At 40.9% G+C, this 20556-nt stretch overlaps 1 protein-coding gene across 1 annotated transcript in view; it reads right to left on the reverse strand.

Annotated features, from left to right (window-relative positions):
* Positions 1-20556, reverse strand: part of LOC148522652 (uncharacterized) — a 281599-nt gene that overhangs the window by 19879 nt on the left and 241164 nt on the right. The window contains exons 13-14 of the mRNA XM_088473978.1: positions 14673-14823; positions 5982-6094 (exon numbers count right to left, since the gene is read on the reverse strand). Of these exons, the coding sequence (XP_088330104.1) occupies positions 5982-6094; positions 14673-14823 (264 nt within the window). The remainder of the gene's footprint in view (positions 1-5981; positions 6095-14672; positions 14824-20556) is intronic.

The following is a 20556-nucleotide window of genomic DNA, read 5'->3' on the forward strand; positions in this document are numbered from 1 at the left end:
CGCATATGCATCAACAAAGTAGTGCCAAGTGTGCGCCTGTGTCATAAGTAAAGGGCCAGCTGGCTTGACCGTTAAAGGGTGTGGTAACCCCCAAAGTACACTCCAAACCAAATAACAAAATATGTTTTCTGTGTTTGTGAATTGTGTGCGCAGTAGCCGCACGTGCATCAACAAAGTAGTGCCAAGCGTGCGCCTGTGTCATAAGTAAAGGGCTAGCTGGCTTGACCGTTAAAGGGTGCTGTAACCCCCAAAGTACACTCCAGTCCAAACCAAAAAAAAATTATTTTCTGTGTTTGTGAATTGTGTGCACAGTAGCCGCACGTGCATCAACAAATTAGTGCCAAGCGTGCGCCTGTGTCATAAGTAAAGGGCCGGCTGGCTTGACCGTTAAAGGGTGCTGTAACCCCCAAAGTACACACCAGTCCAAACCAAAAAATATATATTTTCTGTGTTTGTGAATTGTGTGCACAGTAGCCGCACGTGCATCAACAAAGTAGTGCCAAGCGTATGCCTGTGTCATAAGTAAAGGGCCGGCTGGCTTGACCATTAAAGGGTGCTGTAACCCCCAAAGTACACTCCAAACCAAATAACAAAATATTTTTTCTGTGTTTGTGAATTGTGTGTGCAGTAGCCGCACGTGCATCAACAAAGTAGTGCCAAGCATGCGCCTGTGTCATAAGTAAAGGGCCGGCTGGCTTGACCGTTAAAGGGTGCTGTAACCCCCAAAGTACACACCAGTCCAAACCAAAAAATATATATTTTCTGTGTTTGTGAATTGTGTGCACAGTAGCCGCACGTGCATCAACAAAGTAGTGCCAAGCGTACGCCTGTGTCATAAGTAAAGGGCCGGCTGGCTTGACCATTAAAGGGTGCTGTAACCCCCAAAGTACACTCCAAACCAAATAACAAAATATTTTTTCTGTGTTTGTGAATTGTGTGTGCAGTAGCCGCACGTGCATCAACAAAGTAGTGCCAAGCATGCGCCTGTGTCATAAGTAAAGGGCCGGCTGGCTTGACCATTAAAGGGTGCTGTAACCCCCAAAGTACACTCCAAACCAAATAACAAAATATATTTTCTGTGTTTGTGAATTGTGTGTGCAGTAGCCGCACGTGCATCAACAAAGTAGTGCCAAGCATGCGCCTGTGTCATAAGTAAAGGGCCGGCTGGCTTGACCGTTAAAGGGTGCTGTAACCCCCAAAGTACACTCCAGTCCAAACCAAAAAAAAAAATATTTTCTGTGTTTGTGAATTGTGTTCGCAGTAGCCGCACGTGCATCAACAAAGTAGTGCCAAGCGTGCGCCTGTGTCATAAGTAAAGGGCCATCTGGCTTGACCGTTAAAGGGTGCTGTAACCCCCAAAGTACACACCAGTCCAAACCAAAAAATATATATTTTCTGTGTTTGTGAATTGTGTGCACAGTAGCCGCATGTGCATCAACAAAGTAGTGCCAAGCGTACGCCTGTGTCATAAGTAAAGGGCCGGCTGGCTTGACCATTAAAGGGTGCTGTAACCCCCAAAGTACACTCCAAACCAAATAACAAAATATTTTTTCTGTGTTTGTGAATTGTGTGTGCAGTAGCCGCAAGTGCATCAACAAAGTAGTGCCAAGCATGCGCCTGTGTCATAAGTAAAGGGCCGGCTGGCTTGACCGTTAAAGGGTGCTGTAACCCCCAAAGTACACTCCAGTCCAAACCAAAAAAATATATATTTTCTGTGTTTGTGAATTGTGTGCGCAGTAGCCGCACGTGCATCAACAAAGTAGTGCCAAGCGTGCGCCTGTGTCATAAGTAAAGGGCCAGCTGGCTTGACCGTTAAAGGGTGCTGTAACCCCCAAAGTACACTCCAAACCAAATAACAAAATATTTTTTCTGTGTTTGTGAATTGTGTGCGCAGTAGCCGCACGTGCATCAACAAAGTAGTGCCAAGCGTGCGCCTGTGTCATAAGTAAAGGGCCGGCTGGCTTGACCATTAAAGGGAGCTGTAACCCCCAAAGTACACTCCAGTCCAAACCAAAAAAAAAATATTTTCTGTGTTTGTGAATTGTGTGCGCAGTAGCCACACGTGCATCAACAAAGTAGTGCCAAGCGTGCACCTGTGTCATAAGTAAAGGGCCGGCTGGCTTGACTGTTAAAGGGTGCTGTAACCCCCAAAGTACACTCCAGTCCAAACCAAAAAAAAAAATATTTTCTGTGTTTAGCCGCACGTATATATCAAATCGATATAACATAAATGGAGGACCAAACTTTCTCCGATAAAAATAAAATAGAGAAAGATCAAGAACCACTTCCTCCTAGTGCTGAAGCTGCTGCCCCTAGTCATGACATAGACGATAACATGCCATCAACGTCGTCTGCCAAGGCCGATGCCCAATGTCATAGTAGAGGGCACATACAATCCCAAATGACAAAGTTCAGGAAAATGACCTTGAAAAAAACATTTAAATCATCTGAAGAGAAACGTAAACTTGCCAATATGCCATTTACAACATGGAGTGGCAAGGAACGGCTAAGGTCGATCCCTAGTATGTTCATGACTAGTGGTTCAGCTTCACATGACGATGGAAGCCCTCCTCCCACTAAAAAAATCAAAAGAGTTAAGCTGGCAAAAGCACAGCGAAGAACTGTGCTTTCTAAGAAGATATCACAAATCCCCAATGAGAGTCCAAGTGTGGTGGTGGTTGCGATGCCTGGCCTTCCCAGCACTGGACGGGAAGAGGTGGCTCTTTCCACCATTTGCACACCCCCTGCAAGTGCTGAAAGGAGCACCCACAGTCCACTTGCTGATATGCAAATTGAAGATGTCACTGTTGAAGTACAACAGGATGAGGATACTGGTGTAGCTGGCGCTGAGGAGGAAGTTGGCGATGAGGATTCTGATGGTGATGTGGTTTGTTTAAATCAGGCTCTGGGGGAGACAGTTGTTGTCCGTGGGATGAAAAAGCCCATCACGGTCATGCCTGGGCAGAAGACCAAACATTCCACCTCTTTGGTCTGGCAATATTTCTATCCAAATCCGGACAACAACTGTCTTGCCATATGTACCATATGTAAAGGTGGAATAAGTAGGGGTAGGGACGTTAACCACCTAGGAACATCCTCCCTTATATGGCACCTGCAGCGTGTTCATAATAAGTTACTGTCAAGTTCAGAAACTTTGGCTAAGACCGTAAGCAGTCCAGGGACACCTAAATCCCGTTGTCCTGTTGTATCCAAGCGCCTGCAAACCACACCGTCAACTCCCTCCTCGTCAATTTCCTCCTTAGTCAGGATCGGAAGTAGTCCTGCAGGCCATGTCACTGGCATGACTGACTCTCCTATATGGGATTCCTCCAGAGGATCCTGCATTGCTACGCCTCCTGCTGCCGCTGCTGCTGTTGCTGCTGCTGGGAGTCATTCATCATCCCAGAGAGGAAGTAGGAACACCACTACTTTTACTAAACAATTGACCCTCCAACAGTCCTTAGCGAGGAGGATGAAGTACGACAGCAGTCATCCTGAAGCAAAATGTATAACTGAGGCCTTGACTGCTATGTTGGTGTTAGACGTGCATCCGGTATCCACCATTAGTGCAGTGGGATTTAGATAATTGATGGAGGTAGTGTGTCCCCGGTTCCAAATCCCGTCTAGATTCCACTTCACTAGGCAGGCAATACCGAGACTGTACAGAAACGTCAGAAAAAGTGTCCTCAGTGTCCTGAAAAATGCCGTTGTACCCAATGTCCACTTAACCACGGACATGTGGACAAGTGGAACAGGGCAGACTAAGGACTATATGACTGTGACAGCCCACTGGGTAGATGTATCACCTTACGCAGCAACAGCAGCAGCATCACCAGTAGCAGCATCTCAGAAACACCAGCTCATTCCAAGGCAGGCTACTCTGTGTATCACCGGTTTCAGTAAGAGGCACACCGCCGACAACCTCTTAGAGAAACTGAGGGAAATCATCGCCCAGTGGCTTACCCCACTTAGACTCTCCTGGGGATTTGTGATATCTGACAATGCCACCAATATTGTGCAGGCCTTACATCTGGGTAAATTCCAGCACGTCCCATGTTTTGCTCACACAATAAACTTGGTGGTGCAGAATTTTCTGAAAAGCGACAGGGGCGTGCAGGAGACACTTTGGGTGGCCCGAAAAATATCTGGCCACTTTCGCCATTCAGCGACTGCGTGCCGAAGACTGGAGCGCCAGCAAACACTCTTGAACCTGCCCCACCATCACCTGAAGCAAGAGGTTGTGACGTGGTGGAACTCAACCCTCTATATGCTTCAGAGGATGGAGGAGCAGCAAAAGGCCATACAAACCTATACATCCACCTATGACATAGGCAAAGGAGGGGGTATGCACCTGACTCAAGCACAGTGGAGAATGATTTCTGTGTTGTGCAAGGTTCTCCAGCCCTTCAAACTTTCCACAAGTGGAGTCAGTTCAGACACTGCCAGCTTGAGTCAGGTCATTCCCCTCATCAGGCTTTTGCAGAAGCAGCTGGAGAAAGTGAAGGAGGAACTAAGACGGAGCAATTCCGCTCGGCATGTGGGACTTGTGGATGAAGCCCTTCATTCGCTTTGCCAGGATTCCAGGGTGGTCAATCTGTTGAAATCAGACCACTACATTTTGGCCACCGTGCTCAATCCTAGGTTTAAAGCCTATGTGGTGTCTCTCTTTCCGGCCGACACAAGCCTGCAGAGGTGTAAAGACCTGCTGGTGAAAGCACTGTCTGCTGAAGCAGAACGTGACACGTCAACAGCTCCTTCTTCATTTTCTCCCGCAACTGGGGCTGCCAGGAAAAAACTTAGGTATCCTAAGCAACCCGCTGGCAGTGATGCAGGGCAGGCAGGACCAAGTTTGGACATCTGGTCCAGACTGAAGGACATGGCAACAATTTCTGACATGTCTACTGTCACTGCATATGATACTGTCACCATTGACAGAATGGTGGAGGATTACATCGGTGACAGCATCCAAGTAGGCATGTCAGACAGTCCATACCTGTACTGGCAGGAAAAAGAGGCAATTTGGAGGCCCCTGTACAAACTGGCTCTATTTTACCTGGGTTGCCCCCCCTCCAGTGTGTACTCCGAAAGAGTGTTTAGTGCAGCCGGGAACCTTGTCAGCGAAAGGCGTAGGAGGTTGCTTCCACAGAACGTGGAGAAGATGATGTTCATCAAAATTAATTATCAGCTCTTCCAGGGAGACCAGCCTCCAGAACGTACAGAGGGACCTGTGGTGGTGGATTCCAGTGGGGACGAGTTAATACTCTGTGAGGATGAGGATGTACACACTGAAGAGGGTGAGGAATCGGTGGATAAGGAGGATGAGGATGACATCTTGCCTCCGTAGAGCCAGTTTGTGCAGGGACAGATTAATTGCCAGCTTGTTTTGTTGGGGCCCAAACGAAACAATCATTTCAGCCACAGTTGTGTGGCAGACCCTGGTGCTGAAATGATTGGTTTGTTAAAGTGTGCATGTCCTGTTTATACAACATAAGGATGGGTGGGAGGGCCCAAGGACAATTCCATCTTGCACCTCTTTTTTTTCTTTGCATTATGTACAGTTTGGGGCCTAGTTTTTCAAACTGCCATCCTGTCTGCCACTGCAGTATCACGCCTAGATGGGTCACGTGTTTGTGCCGCCCACTCTTGTCGCTTAGCATAGTCATCCAGCTACCTCTGTGCAACCTTTTGGACATAAAAACACTATTGTGAGGTGTGAGGTGTTCAGAATAGACTGGAAATGAGTGGAAATTAAGGTTATTGATGTTAATAATAGCTTTGGAGCAGAAAAACCTACAAATTCTGTGATTTTAGCTGTTTTTATGCTTTTTTAAAAAAAAATACAGATCCAAAACACAAAACCCAGAACCCAAAACACGGAAGGGTGGTTTTGGCAAAACCAAACCAGATCCAAAACACGAAGAAAGATCCAAATCCAAAACCAAAACACAAAACACGAAAAGTGGCCGGTGCACACCCCTAATGTGTAACAAGCTTTTGATTTTGAGAAAAACATTTGCTGCATTCAAGACATGTAAATGGTTTCTCTCCTGTGTGACTCATCTGATGTATGATAAGTTTTGATTTATGTGTAAAGCTTTTGTTACCCTCAGAGCACAGATGCAGTTTGTCTCCTTTAAGACTCATCATGTATTTGATGAGATATTAATTAGCTGTAAATGAGATGATAATGTAATTAGCTATAAATGTTTTTGCTTTTCAGAAAAATAAAGTAGCTTTTGAGGATCTTCCAGTAGAAAAATATGTTTTTATTTTGCTTGATCAGAAAAAATGTCACTTTCCAAAATGTCTTCTAATATTCTTAGTTCAGATCCTGCTCCTTTTTTTGTCCTAAAAATAAAAAAGTTAAATTGTAAAAGCATAAAGATTACAGGGTTACAATTACTTTTAGACTAATATTGTTAAATTGTAATAGGAACATGATTTATATTTAAATAAACTAAAAAATATGACCCAGTCTTTTTACATTGTTTTAAAATTTTAATATATGGTCAATTTGCTACTGTACAACCTCATTTCCATCTATCCTCCTTCAGCAGATAGATACTTGATATAAAAAACAAAGTCTATTAATGTTTCCAAATGTTCTTCATACTGTGTCCTTAGAATGTGCAGATTATACATTACTCACCCCCAGCACTGACCATAGATGGGTAACACATGCTACTCATACTGTCACATCTACTGTCAACTGATGCACCATGATGCTGCCATTATCTCTGCACACACCATGGGAATGGGGATAATGTGACCATCTCACAGTCACTCTGCTTAGTGTGATGTGTGCAGAGGAATCAGTGATTATTGTTGAATGAGATACCAGGTTATATTATTAAACAAATATGCATGTGTACAGCAGCCTATGTGCGTTTGTATAAGACTGAGGGGCAGATTCATTTTGACACAAGGTTTACACCTGAAATTCAGATGTTGCCTCAGGTGTGAAAAGATAAATCTGTGTTAGATGCACTCTCTGGGGATTAATGCACACTAGAAAATTGACTACTAATCATGGGGATAATTACCATGGGTGAAAAAGGTGCAGATGCTTTGGGACCCAGAGCAGAGGAGGGTCCATCTTCCTTGTAAAAGTTACATGTGATATATACATTTTGACCAATGGGTGGTACAAAGGGGCCCTTACAAACTTTCATTATGGTGCCTTCAAATACCTAGTTATGCCCCTGCAACTAATGGAATATCTCTGGGCATTAAACCCAGAGCTTTATTTACATGGAAAACAATGTGGAAATGAATATGAATATGAGTGTATCAGAACTATATAAAAGTAAAAGTTATAAACAAACCTGATGCACTGAGAAATATGTAATGGACTATGTCTGAGCTGCCACCTAGATACCTCTTTATATATACTAACATGATGAACAGAGTAATATATAAGATACTATGATGGAGCTGCCATCTAGATACCCCTTTATGTATACTAACATGATGAACAGAGTAATAGGGAAGATACTATAAAGGAGATGCCACCTAAAAATTCCTTTGTATATACTAACCTGATACATAGAGTAATATATATTATACTATGATGTAGCTGCCACTTCGATACCGCTTTATATATACTAACCTTAAGTACAGATGGAGCTGCTATGATGTAGCTGCCACCTACAAATCCCTTTATATACACTAACCTGATGCACAGATTAATATGTCTTTCTGATATCTTCCTCCTTCCAGCTCCAAACAGCAACTAAACCAGCAACTCTTCTATCAGCAACCTGATAAAGCCCATTAATAGTCATTCCTCCCCATCTCTCACCATAGTTCCCAAGATGACCTGAAGGAATTCTTACAATTATTTGTGACAAATAAAAACAGCAGCTTCATGTGCCTAGCTCCTTGTCTTGTAAATGAGGTGTAAATATTCCTAATTCACTTACTACAATGGGAAATGCTAATTACATGTTGGCAGGGGTAACACCTTGTATTCTAATTAGATCATAGAAGCCTCTGGCATTCCTGTTATGTCACCACAGGGACCTTTTGTTTAGGGATCACCTATTGTCTGGCCAGAGTTTCAGCAGAAAGACCAGTTCTATATAATAACAGTATATTCACAATGTTTCATTGTATATAATAACACACATGCACACATATATATATATATATAGAGAGAGAGAGACAGATAGACAGACAGACAGATAAATCGATAGATACATAGGTAGATAGATAGATAGATAGATAGATAGATAGTTGATAGATTGTAAAAGTAATTTTCATTTAAATCTTAATTAAAAGTTGGAGGTGGTAAAAAAATATTTTTTTCATAATTTTAAAGAGATTGTGATACAAAGACTTAATTTGAGTTTCTTAGAAATACATTAATAATGTAGTTAATACCTATGTTTGATTTTGTTTTTAAAATATATTTATGTATTGTTTTTTCAAATGCACCCCAAAAAGAACTATAGAACTTGAGTAAAAGTTAAACATAGTAAATATTAATTCACAATGAGTTTACCATCATTTTTTGCTTGATATTGGCTAAGGCCAAACACTGGTGCTATTTTAGAGAATTGATGCAAAACCTTATTTCCTTGCTGTATAATTCTATAGGGTACATGTAACAGTGCTCTTATAGAATTATGAGTCATGTAATTGACCTTTAAGAGCAGCTTAACTTGCGATGTATCCACTCTCACATATTATAGCGTGATAGTAGTAGGTTTTTAGTGCAGCGCTTAACTAAAAACCTACTACTATCCTTGCTGTATAAGTCAAAATATGTCAAGATCAGCTCAAATTAACCCAGATAAAGGACAGTCCATCATTACTTTAAGAATTTAAGACCATACAATCTGGGAAATTGCCACAATTTTAAAAATGTCACCAAGTGCAAATACCATACAGCGCTATGAAGTAACAGGCTCCCATGAGGATGAAGAGGATGAAAGACAGAGGATACAGTTATTATAGTCACTGCCAGCAGAAACTATATATTAATAGCACCTCAGACTATAGGCCAAATTAATGGTAATTTGAGTTCTAGGAGCAGACACATCTCACATCTACTGTTCAGATGATACCTAAATCAGATCTTTATAGTACAATTGCTGCAAAGTAATTGTGTTGTGTCCCTACTCAGTCACCCACAGCACCCTGTATTTATTCTAATACTATTAAACATAATATTCAGAGCCTCACACACTATCTCTTTACGATAGACATATAATTATTACAAATATGATAAAAAAATTGGATATCTGTCAGTATCAGGTTTAGGTTACTGTCACCTGTCAATAGGTATCCTAACCCTCCCCCTACACCTAATCCTCCCTCCCATTGCTTAAACCTAACCTCCCTCTTTATGCCTAAACAAAACCATCCTATACCCGCACATTAATCCTAAACCTCCTTGTTTTTGCCTAACCCTTTACCTAATCCTGTAATTTACCTATTTGATGCCAGTGGATGGGATGCCAGTGTCAGGATTCTGACAGATGTTGGGATTCCCGTGCTTGTAGTCTAAGTACTGGCATCCCCTGTGCTGGGATACTCAACATATCCCTTTTAAATTGAGGAAGACATTTCATATTTTTAGAGTGTTATGTGGTCAAACACCCATGAAAGTGTCCCAAAGATATTAGGTATCACAAAACAAAGATTGTGATGTGGTGCACTTACAAATAATATGTAAACTTTATTAAATTCCATATAAAATTATAACATACACATATAGCCCATAAACAGGTGAACAATTTAAATAGACAACAGAAAATTAATATATAATTGGTACAGGGTTTCAATCAGCCATTTAATAAACAAACAAAAAGTGAACAAGGGAATGTTTCTTAATAAAAATATTTTAAGTGGTGTGAGCATACATTCAGCTCTATTTTAACAGTATAATCACAAGTTATCTGGATTTCTATTTTGCAGTGTGCATTGTGTTTCAATTAACCACAGTGATCTCAAAATTAAACATCCTTATATCATCCTAATTAATAATGGCTGATGGAATAAAGTAAGCCTTAAAAATGTAGTATAAGACCAATATTGATCTTTAAATGCTTGTTTGATTATTAACTATGGGCATATATTCAGCCCATGTAGTTGATTCAGAGTTTTCAGCAATAAATTGTGTTATTTGATTCCAAATGTAAGTGGGCAGCATAGGGGAAATGTGATAGCTAGTTTGATCAGGTCCCTGGTACATATTCCAAATTTGGACAGAGTTTAGCAAGATTGGATCCATCAGGACATAAGTCCACTTACAGTTATGTATTTTACTATTTTGGCCAGTGATAATGTTATGACACTCCTGAATAATATATAAGACCCCTAGATTCATGTTAGGTAGGACAACTGCCTAAAATATCCAAAAATTCGCCAAATTCCTTATAATCCAACAGATGAATTTAAAGGTCTTTAATAACATCAAATAATGTGGGTATATGTGAAATGATTTTTACTAGGTCATCTATGACAAAGGGGCCCGACAGAAAAAAATGACATTTTTTACACCTAAAGTTTTAAAAAAAATAATTATATATTTATATATATATATATATATATATATATAAATATTTTCTAAACTATTTTTAACATACTAATTATTATTTCAAAACCAACATCTAGTATGCTCTTCAAGAGTATATTCATATGGGACTTATAGCACACATTTCCATCCCCTATGAATTTGAACTATATATTAAAAAAATAATCAAAATTTTTCCCTCTCAAGAAAAAAAAATACATCTCCCATGTATAAAGAGGGCATCTTCCACTCTGAAATCCTACACAACATTGAAAGATCCATAATGGACAAGAAGACTAAATTTCCCATATAATAGTGTGTCAGTATTACCATTTCTAGTCACAGCTTAGTGGCCATTTACGGTTGCAGATGTCAGGATTTCTACAGACTAACACAAGAAGTACTGAACTTAGGAAGAAACCCCTAAGGATTTTTGTTCCTACTAAGACTCAATCATAGGGACACATAACTCTACAGAAAAAAAAGCATGGGGCACCCAAGTAAAATACCATTTTTTAAAGTACCCAATAAAAATAGACTCCTTTTGGCAGAAATGTTAAAAAGCACCTTAAATGTATTTCACTATATCATAGTTCCTAAAGTATTTAGGGGGCTACATGGCCCTTAGCCATTAACTTTAAATGCTTCTATACAGTGTGTGTATGTGTGTGCACGTGCAGTGGTGTCGCTCCTCACAGTGACACCCGGTGCAGGGAAGGACGCCATGTGCGCCGCACCCTCTGAAAAGGGGGCGTAGCCTTCGGGAGGGGGTGTGTCGGAGCGTGGCCTCACAGGTTGGACCTTCTGGAGGGGCGTGGCCTCGCGGCGCGAACCCGGCTCGTGGCTGCGGTAAACAAAATGTATGATACATTATGTATCATGGGGTGGTTCCGGTGAGGGGTGCAGGAGGTGCGGGCATGGGCAGTGACGGCTCCCTCACTGACAGGAGCCGAGTGCTGCACTTAATGCTATAGTGCAGAACCCGGTTCCTGTCACTGAGGGGGACCCTGCACCTAGGTGTCACCCCTCAATGGGTGACACCCGGGTGTGGGCCGCACCCCCCGCACCCAACTTGTGACGCCACTGTGCACATGGTATTCTATATAGTTCTAATGAGGTTTTACCTTGCATTCATGTTTCCATTATTTATGTTTACAATGTATGTGTCAGCACCAAAATAAGCATAAAGCCAGCTTTTAAACAGTTTTGAAGTAATAACTTTTTTGAATTTGCTCTGGGTACCATCAAACCTAGCTGCACCTAGGTTAGTGGCAATACACCAACTCAAAATTACTCCATCTAATAAGAAGGAGGTAGTGGTGGTGTAGACAAGGCCTATGGTGTCTCGGCACTGAACCACCCACACCCTCCCCCATCACCACCAAGACCCACTTTCCAGCCCCTCAAGGGAAAGTGAGGAGGCCTTTTCTTAGAAGTTCCACAGAGGTCACCTGCATTTAGTACAACAAGAATGTCTCTCAGATACATACTTAATATTGAGATCGGCAGAATCTGTGGCTCACCCATATATCAGCACCCTAAACAGCTGCTTAAAGCTGCCGAAAGGTAGAGCCAGCACTGCATGTTGATGATGTTCACCATCTCCATAGTACACACTATGAGTCCTGTTTATATGCACTGCATATCTTACCATTTTTGCTTATGTAACAAGTGACCCAGCAATGTCTCCTTCCTCTGGCTTACATGGAGGATAAAAAAATGCATCCACAAGTGGCCAACACTGGATGTATATATAAACTCCATGGCAGATATTTTGAAAATGAATAATCAAATGTAGAAATCCCAGAGACATTGTTTCCTGTGTTGGGGGTGAATTGAGGAAGAAGGCCATACATTTGGTAGCATAATACAGAGCTCCGGACAGTGGATGGTTTGATAAGAAATATACATAATATGGTATCCGGTCTAAAGATCTACTTTTGTCCCTTTTGCTTGTCTAACATCTGGTGTCTATCTAGACATTGTCTACCTCTTTACTGTAGATCTTTCAATCCATAACCCATTATATGGGACAGCTATATATGAGAGATTCTCTATCCATACATGAAGATGAACTGTGGTGGGTAAAATTTACTAGAGGAATATTACATCAGTGAGTACTACATTTTGTGTAGGGAAAGTAAGGACTCATGTAAACAGTTTCAGAATACGGTTATATAACCAGAAACACTGAAATATGGTAGCAATCCATTGATCTTTATACAAGATACCTGTGTATTACTGCCCCCAAAAGGGTGGCAGTAATACAGTCAATGAGACATCATATTAGGAACAATGACATAAGATGGCCAAACTATTTGGGGCAGAGGGAAAGTGTTAGTCTGAGTTGTTCCTCTGAAGGACAGGAGATATGGGAAGATGGCAGCCAGCAGGGAAGACTGTGTATATATCCAGTTACTGAGCAATCCCTGATTGGCAGGAAGACCCATGATATGAAGCAGAGGTAGAAGCTTCGACTGCAAATTTATACTAATGCCATAGGCAATGGTTTTCCTGCTGAGGTGCCCACCAGCTTTGGTGCTAACCTGTCACTGTGCATAATAAGATGCACCATCAGACATTACAACAGCCCTATGTAGGTGCAGCATCTTGGCCACTTGTGTCAGTGCATCTGCGGTAAAAGATGTAGCCGATGACCATGACATGCCAACATCTGGCTACCCAAACCCATGTTACCACTAAGGGACATCCATTGAAATCCATGACTCTTGTATCCACATTTATTCGGTGTCTGCCGGGGGTAATCATCAGAATGCATGCACTGTCATACCCACACACTTGGGCCATACTTCCAGCATAGGGCATCTGTATGGGTACTGGCAGTGTGCACACCTCTGGGTGAGGTCCCTGTCGTAACATTTTACCACCATTTATAAAATTACATAAATAATCCATTTGCTGAATGATACTAATGATCAATAATTCTTTGTGGTTTTTGCCATTATATGATCCCCTAAGTGTCTCTTCTGGTTATGTAATCTAAAATGTAGAATATATATGATTATTTAATATTGATGAGATATCTTTTTTTCTACAAACAATCACATTTTTCCAAATCAGTTTTTTTTAACAAGTGTTATGGGGACAGCTGCTAGTAACATAAATGGTTATTATAGATATACTTGTACATGTCATGTCCTTCAGCCTACATGTAGGTCAGATCTGTCTGAGTAACATCACTATTTCATACTTAGTATAATGTATACATTTCCTGTGATACAAAGCTCTTTCCTCTACTAGTCCCAGCACCTACATGAGCAGAACAGCTGTATAGTACACAGCTGTATAGCAGCACCATCACCATTGTCTGTTATACTGCAGCTGTAGGGCCTGATTCAGCAGTGGATGTTAATGTGATCACTGCTGCAATATCACATGGAACATAACAGCAAAATATGCTAATGCTTGCCAAAGCCCAGCCGGCATAGAGATGCCCAACGCTGCCTTCTTATATCCATCCTATGTCAAATTCCTGAATAACATTGGTACTTTTGATGTACATTAAGCAGTTGCACAGCATGTACAGCAAGTCTGGCCAGCCGCAAACACTTAATCTCTCCTTGCATGCATAGAGCTCTCATGCCGTGAATGCAATGGCAATAGCTAATTTATACACACCCATGAAAATGAATTTTAATAGTAAGACACACCTGTGCTCCCTAATTACCCCATATGATCTCCCCCAAACTTTGACCACATGACACTTAATTTGCAAATGAAACATCTGTATGTACTTAATCACAAAGCAATCGCGACACATGTGAAAGTCCTAATTGCATGCATGCCCAATTTTAAATACTTGATTGATCTGCATAAATATTGGCATTGTGTATGTTGCTGAATCAGGCCCATATTTACTAAAGGATAGACTATCCAGGGGAAAAGTGCTCCCAAGTCCATATGTCAGTTCTCTGCTGTCTATATCAAGACTCATTTATATTAAACACTTGTTACATTCACAAAATAATTTGTCTTGATTAAATGTATATTATAGTAATAGAAGTTAAATTACTTATGAAACACATGCTACATTCAGTCCATCAGAGCGATGTCCCATGTTATATTTTTTATTATTATATTTTTTTAGTGAAACACTCCTATGTGAATCCTTTTATGTCTGACAAGAGAAAACTCTTGGACAAAACATTTGATGCATTTAGAACATTTAAAATGTTTCTCTCCTGTGTGACTCCTCTTATGACTAACAAGTTGTGACATCTGGGAAAAACATTTACTACATTCAGAACATGTAAATGGTTTCTCCCCTGTGTGACTCCTCTGATGTCTAACAAGCTGTGATTTACATGTAAAGATTTGTCACACTCAGAGCACAGATGTGGATTCTCTCCTAAAAGACTCATCATGTATTAGATAAGATTAAATGTAGTTGCTCAATGTTTCTTCTATCCTGAAAATGAGAATAGATTTTGTGCATCCTCCAGAGATGTAAGAAGAAATTACGTCTATAGTTGGGTTGATCAGAGAACAATGTCCCTTTCTAAAGTATTTTTTAATATTCTTAGTGGGAACTCTGCTCCTTATTTGTCCTGTAAGAAAAAAAGTTTAAAATTAAAAACAAAAAGTTTACTGAGGTAATTCTACTTTTACAATAATACTGTTATGTTATGTTATATACAGAAGAAGATAAATGTTTATGTATATAAAAATGTCCCAGTCACTTACCACTATTTTTTCTATTTGTTTTGATGTCAAATTGCTATGTCCCCATTTACAGTCAGATGTGCAGCACAGAGACTTCTACCATCCTACAGCATATACCATTACTTTTATAGCGGTTTAGAATGATATCCCGGCTGTCGGGATGTTGCTAATCAGAATATCGACAGAGTTATCCTGACAGCCAGAATGCCAACAGCCATAGAAGTCAATGGTGAGTATTTCCTTAACCCCTCCCCTAACCCCTACCCTAGCCCTAACTCTAACCCACCATTCCTGGTGCCTAACCCTACCCCCTAGTGCCTAAACCTAACATTCCCATCCCTGCAACCTAAGCATAACACCCCCTCCATAGTGCCTAACCTAATCTCCCCTCACAGTGCCTAAACCTAACCTCTCCCTCCCTGTGCCCTAATCCTAACCCTCCCTCCCCGGTGCATAACCCTAAACCTCCCCCTAGTGCCTAAACCTAACCACACTACCTAACACTCCCCTCCCCCTGCTGCCCAAAACTTACCATCAGGTTGCTGATGGTCGGGATACTGGTGCCGAGATCCCAACCTGTTGGGATTTCAGTGCCGGTATTAAGACCATTGGCATACTGCTCGCCGGGATTCCGACTACATCCCCTTATATAGTACACCCAGTCTATTAATATCACTATGATAATTATTTAATCCTCATAGTATGACTTTAGAATGGGCAGATTATACATTACTTACCCCCTGCACTGACCATAGATGGGTAACACATGCTACCGATCCTGTCACACCTACTGTCATCTGATGCACCAGGATGCCGCCATTATCTCTGCACACACCATGGGAATGGGGATAATGGGACCATCTCATAGTCATTCTGCTCAATGTGATGTGTGCAGAGGAATCTGTGATCATTGCTGTATGAGATACCAAAGGGTATATAGGAAATGTCTATGTAAGATATATGGGTAGGATTGGTTGTAGAGAATAGGGTGTATAAGAAAATTTATAAGAAAGTTGTATTAAAGAAAAAGTCAAAATAATTTGTAGTATGAACAAAATGTTCATGCGTCTGGCTGTGTATTAGTGAGTGTTTTTCTCAGACTAATGCAGAGAGTAATCTATATCTATAAAATCTATAAAATCAAATGTCCTGACTAATTTACTGACTAACTCACTGACTCGTCAACTCACTGAGCCAAATGACCTCGAAACATGAAAATCAGGGAGTTTATTACTTCCATGATGTAGGTGCCCACTAAGAAAAACTTTTTGAAATTTGACTCCCAAATAGTTGAAAAGGGTTAAAATCATTTTTTCCCTGTGCAATGTCCTGATTGATTGGCTCATTATGGCAGCAGACCAGCTCAATAGTTAAACAGCAACGGTCACCCAAAATACTACAAAATATCACTGGCAGTTGGTGTGGCTTCCCTATTTGAATAGTGAGGGAGGGAAATGTGAGAGAGGAAAATGTGTTATAGCAGCAGTGAGAGGGTAATGTCACTATAGAGGTGATGGAGGGGAATGTGTTACTACACAGATGAGGGAGCGGATGTGTTACAATAGAAGTGTGCTGGGCTTCAAACGAAGACTGCTCGATAATGTTGAGCAGCTCAAGCAGACTCCTCTCCTCTACCTGTGGGGGATAGCAGAGCCATAAGTAGACTTTTAGGTGCCCTGGGCCCGAAAAAACATTGGTTTAATTCCCCCCTTATTACCTAATAATAATAGGGACATAAGATTTATGACCAAAAAAGGGGTGTGGCCTCATTGGGAAGGGTCATGATAAATCTGATTTGTGCCATACGATAATGAAGGGGTACCAATCCCACTGTACCACTGTTATCCAGGTGTCACTGCAAAATACAATGTGAATCCAATGGCTGCAGTGATGATACACAATAACTATTCAGTATAACTTACCAGCTTTAGATGAAGTAGAGTGCAGGTGAAGCTGCACCTGTAGCAGTATTTGTCCATTAGAACAGTGCCATGCACAATCCTGGAGCCAGCAGTGTACAGTAGGTTACCAACTGAAGGTATAGATAGTGTGCTACTTGTAGTGTATATGCAGCAAATATTAGCTGTGGAGAGATCCACATATGTACTTTGCACCGGCAGCAGGAGTTAGTGGCAAGGGAATTTAAGGTGTGATGGTAAAACCTGGGTTGGGAATTGATGGCTGTGTTCAGTGCTGCCATCATAAATTGTGGGGGAGATAGCTTCATATATAAAGGTGTCTGACTGCAATGCTAGAAGTGATAGGTTTGAGTCCCAAAGATTACAGTATTTTGAAATGTGTGTTATAATAGGATGTGACTGAAGGTGCCTGGGAATATAGCCAGATGGAGAGGGAGTTTGCCAGGAAGCAGATAGGGGTGGTCAGGAGTTTCCAGGGATAAAAAAGAGAAAGCTATTATTATTATTATTATCGTTTATTTATATGGCGCCACAAGTGTTCCGCAGTTCCTTATAAGGTACAAAACCAAAAAGTTACTTACAGTAAAATACAATACAATGAAGGACAAGGACATGGATAATATACATTGATACATAGGTGGCCATACCAACCACATAAGCAGCAAAGCATAGGCACCAAGTGTTAGGTGTCCTAGTGGTGAGTAAGAAGTAGATGAGCATATAGTAAGTAGAAGCACAAGAGGGTAGAAGGCCCTGCTCGCAAGAGCTTACATTCTCAAGGGGAAGGGCAGACAGATGGGCATGATACAGATGGGGAAGACAGGGAGGAAGGAGCATGTAGTAGCAAGTTAGGATGAGAGCTGGAAAGCATTGATGAAGTAGTGGGTCTTGAGAGCCCGTTTGAAGGATTGTAGAGAGGTGGAGAGTCTGATGGGGAGAGGGAGAGAGTTCCAGAGGTGGGGAGTGGCACGGGCAAAGTCTTGGAGGCGGGAGTGGGAGGAAGTAATCAGTTGGCATGAGAGGAGGTGTGCATTTGTTGAACGAAGAGGGCGGACAGGAAAGTGAAGGGAGATGAGGTCAGAGATGTAAATGGGAGAGGAATGTGTGAGTTATAAATTAGAACAATTATAAACAGAAAATTGAAAGGCCAGAATTGTGCCCTCTGCCCTGTGGTGCCCTGTGCCGTGGCACATGTCACACCACCCTAGTTATGGTCCTGGAGGATAATGATGCAAAGATCATCTATCCATGCAGCCATACTATGAAACAACTGCTAGCCAGGCATTTTAATGAGACATAAAATAGAGGTAGAGACAGAGGAAAGTTATTATTTCAAATGGAAACTAAATGGATCTATTTGTTTGATACATTGCTCCATAGGGTCTGAATGAAAACTGTGTGTTTTCAGTGAGAACTCTAGAAGCCCATATTTATTATTTAGTAAACTACCTAGATAAAAAATGACTCTGTTCCATGCAATCTTTTTTTTTGTCCACTCGATGTCCCTTTACCTTTCTTGCATTATAGCACTGTTTAAAATATGATGATTGATTATAACTAATTTATACTAAAAGATTAATATGTTTATTGAATCTTTATTATTAAAAATATAATTAAATATTTTTTAGAGTAAGAACAATAATTTATGCTTCATGATAGACTCATCTGTAAACTATTTTAACTCCTTCATTTCTGCTGTAGAACTACAGATCTCAGCTAGGTAGCACCTCATATTGTGTTTAAATTAGGATTGGCAGCCTAACCCCCCTTTCCTTTCTTTCTGTATGTTTGAATATAAGGTACACGTGTTGGTGCTCGCATGCATCCTGCCTGTCCCAGGTGATTTTATTTAGTATGGGTCCTGAGCATTGCAGTACACACATGTAATGGGCGCTATTACAGGTAAGTACTAGATAAATTTAAACAATGTGTCAGTATTAGGGATGTTAGGGACCCACCTGATGAGGTTCACCTTGATGCGGTAGGTGGGCAAACATCTTTGGCCAAATATGTACTAAGAACCCCAATTTAAAACCATGTTTATTGACAGTTTATTATATATTGTGATGCTTAATGTTCTTAGTAGCAAGAGTGTGCATCTGCTTTCCCCTCCTTCCATTTCTGCTGTAGAACTACAGATCTCAGCTAGATAGTACCTCATATTGTGCTTAAATTAGGATGTGCAGCCCATTCCCCCTTTCCTTTCTTTCTGTTTGCATGTATTTAAGGCACAGTTGTTGGTGCTCGCACTACTCCTACCTGCCCCAGGTGATTTTAATTAGTATGGGTCCTGAGCATTGCAGTACACACATTTAATGGGTGCTATTATTTATATAAAGTGTCAGTATTAGGGATGTTAGGGACTCACCTGATGAGGTTCACCTTGATGCGGTAGGTGGGTAAACATCTTTGGCCAAATATGTACTAGGAACCATAATTTAAAACCATGTTTATTGACAGTTTATTATAATATTGTAATACATAGGGGGTGATTTAATAAAGCTTGGAGAGAGATAAAATTGGAGATAAATAGCACCAACCAATTAGCTACTGTCATTTTTCAAATGCAGCCTGTAAAGTGAGTTAGGATCTAATTGGTTGGTGCTATTTATCTCCAATTTTATCTCTCTCTATGGCCCGTATTCAATTTGGAGCGAAAAGAGGGAATCGGCGATAATTTATAGCCGATGAAGTAATTTTTGCTAATTTTCATTATCCCCGTATTCAATTACATTGACTTTTCGCCGGAGGCAAAAAGTCAATGTTAAAAAATGGGGATACATTTTTGCCTGCCTTTAGCAGGCGAAATAAAATGCAGAATTGGGGTTTAAGGGTGCAGGCTTAAAAAAATTAGCCTGCACCCTTGAGAATGACCCTTAAAACGATCTGTGTAAAATAAAATAAAAAATCGAGACACCCCAAAAAATCACTTTGAATTTTGGGGCGAAAAAAAGAAAAGTTGGGGGACAAAGTTAAAAACGAGTGAACTTGACTCTGGGGGTTTCCCAAGTATGCCTCAGGTGTTTTTTACATTGCAGCTGCTTGCAGCAGGTGGGTTTTTCATGATTTTTTCAACTTACTTTAGCAACTTAAAAATATGCTGGACCCCATTTTCATGTACCCCAAACTAGCTGGGCATAGTTATTTTTCCCCAAAAAAACTTCTAAATGCTCTTCTGCAACACCTTCTTCAAAGCCGCATTTATGCACCTGCCGTGGCTATTAGCAACCCCGACTTCCTTCAGGAGAGAAAAATGGGGGTACCCTTAGTCATCACCTATGTCTTTAGGTGGGTCCCTGGAATATTTCCCAAAAATTCCCGTTTTGTTTAAGCTGTAAAAAAATGGGTTAAAAGTAAAAAAAAAATTGACATAGGGCCCCCCCAAAAAGCCAAACCAGCCCCAGGCTTGGCAGCCAGTCCTGCCAAGCCTGGGGA

Source organism: Taudactylus pleione, unplaced genomic scaffold, assembly GCF_031769625.1.
Source record: "Taudactylus pleione unplaced genomic scaffold, aTauple2 ptg000145l, whole genome shotgun sequence".
In the NCBI taxonomy this organism is placed as follows: Eukaryota; Metazoa; Chordata; class Amphibia; order Anura; family Myobatrachidae; genus Taudactylus; species Taudactylus pleione.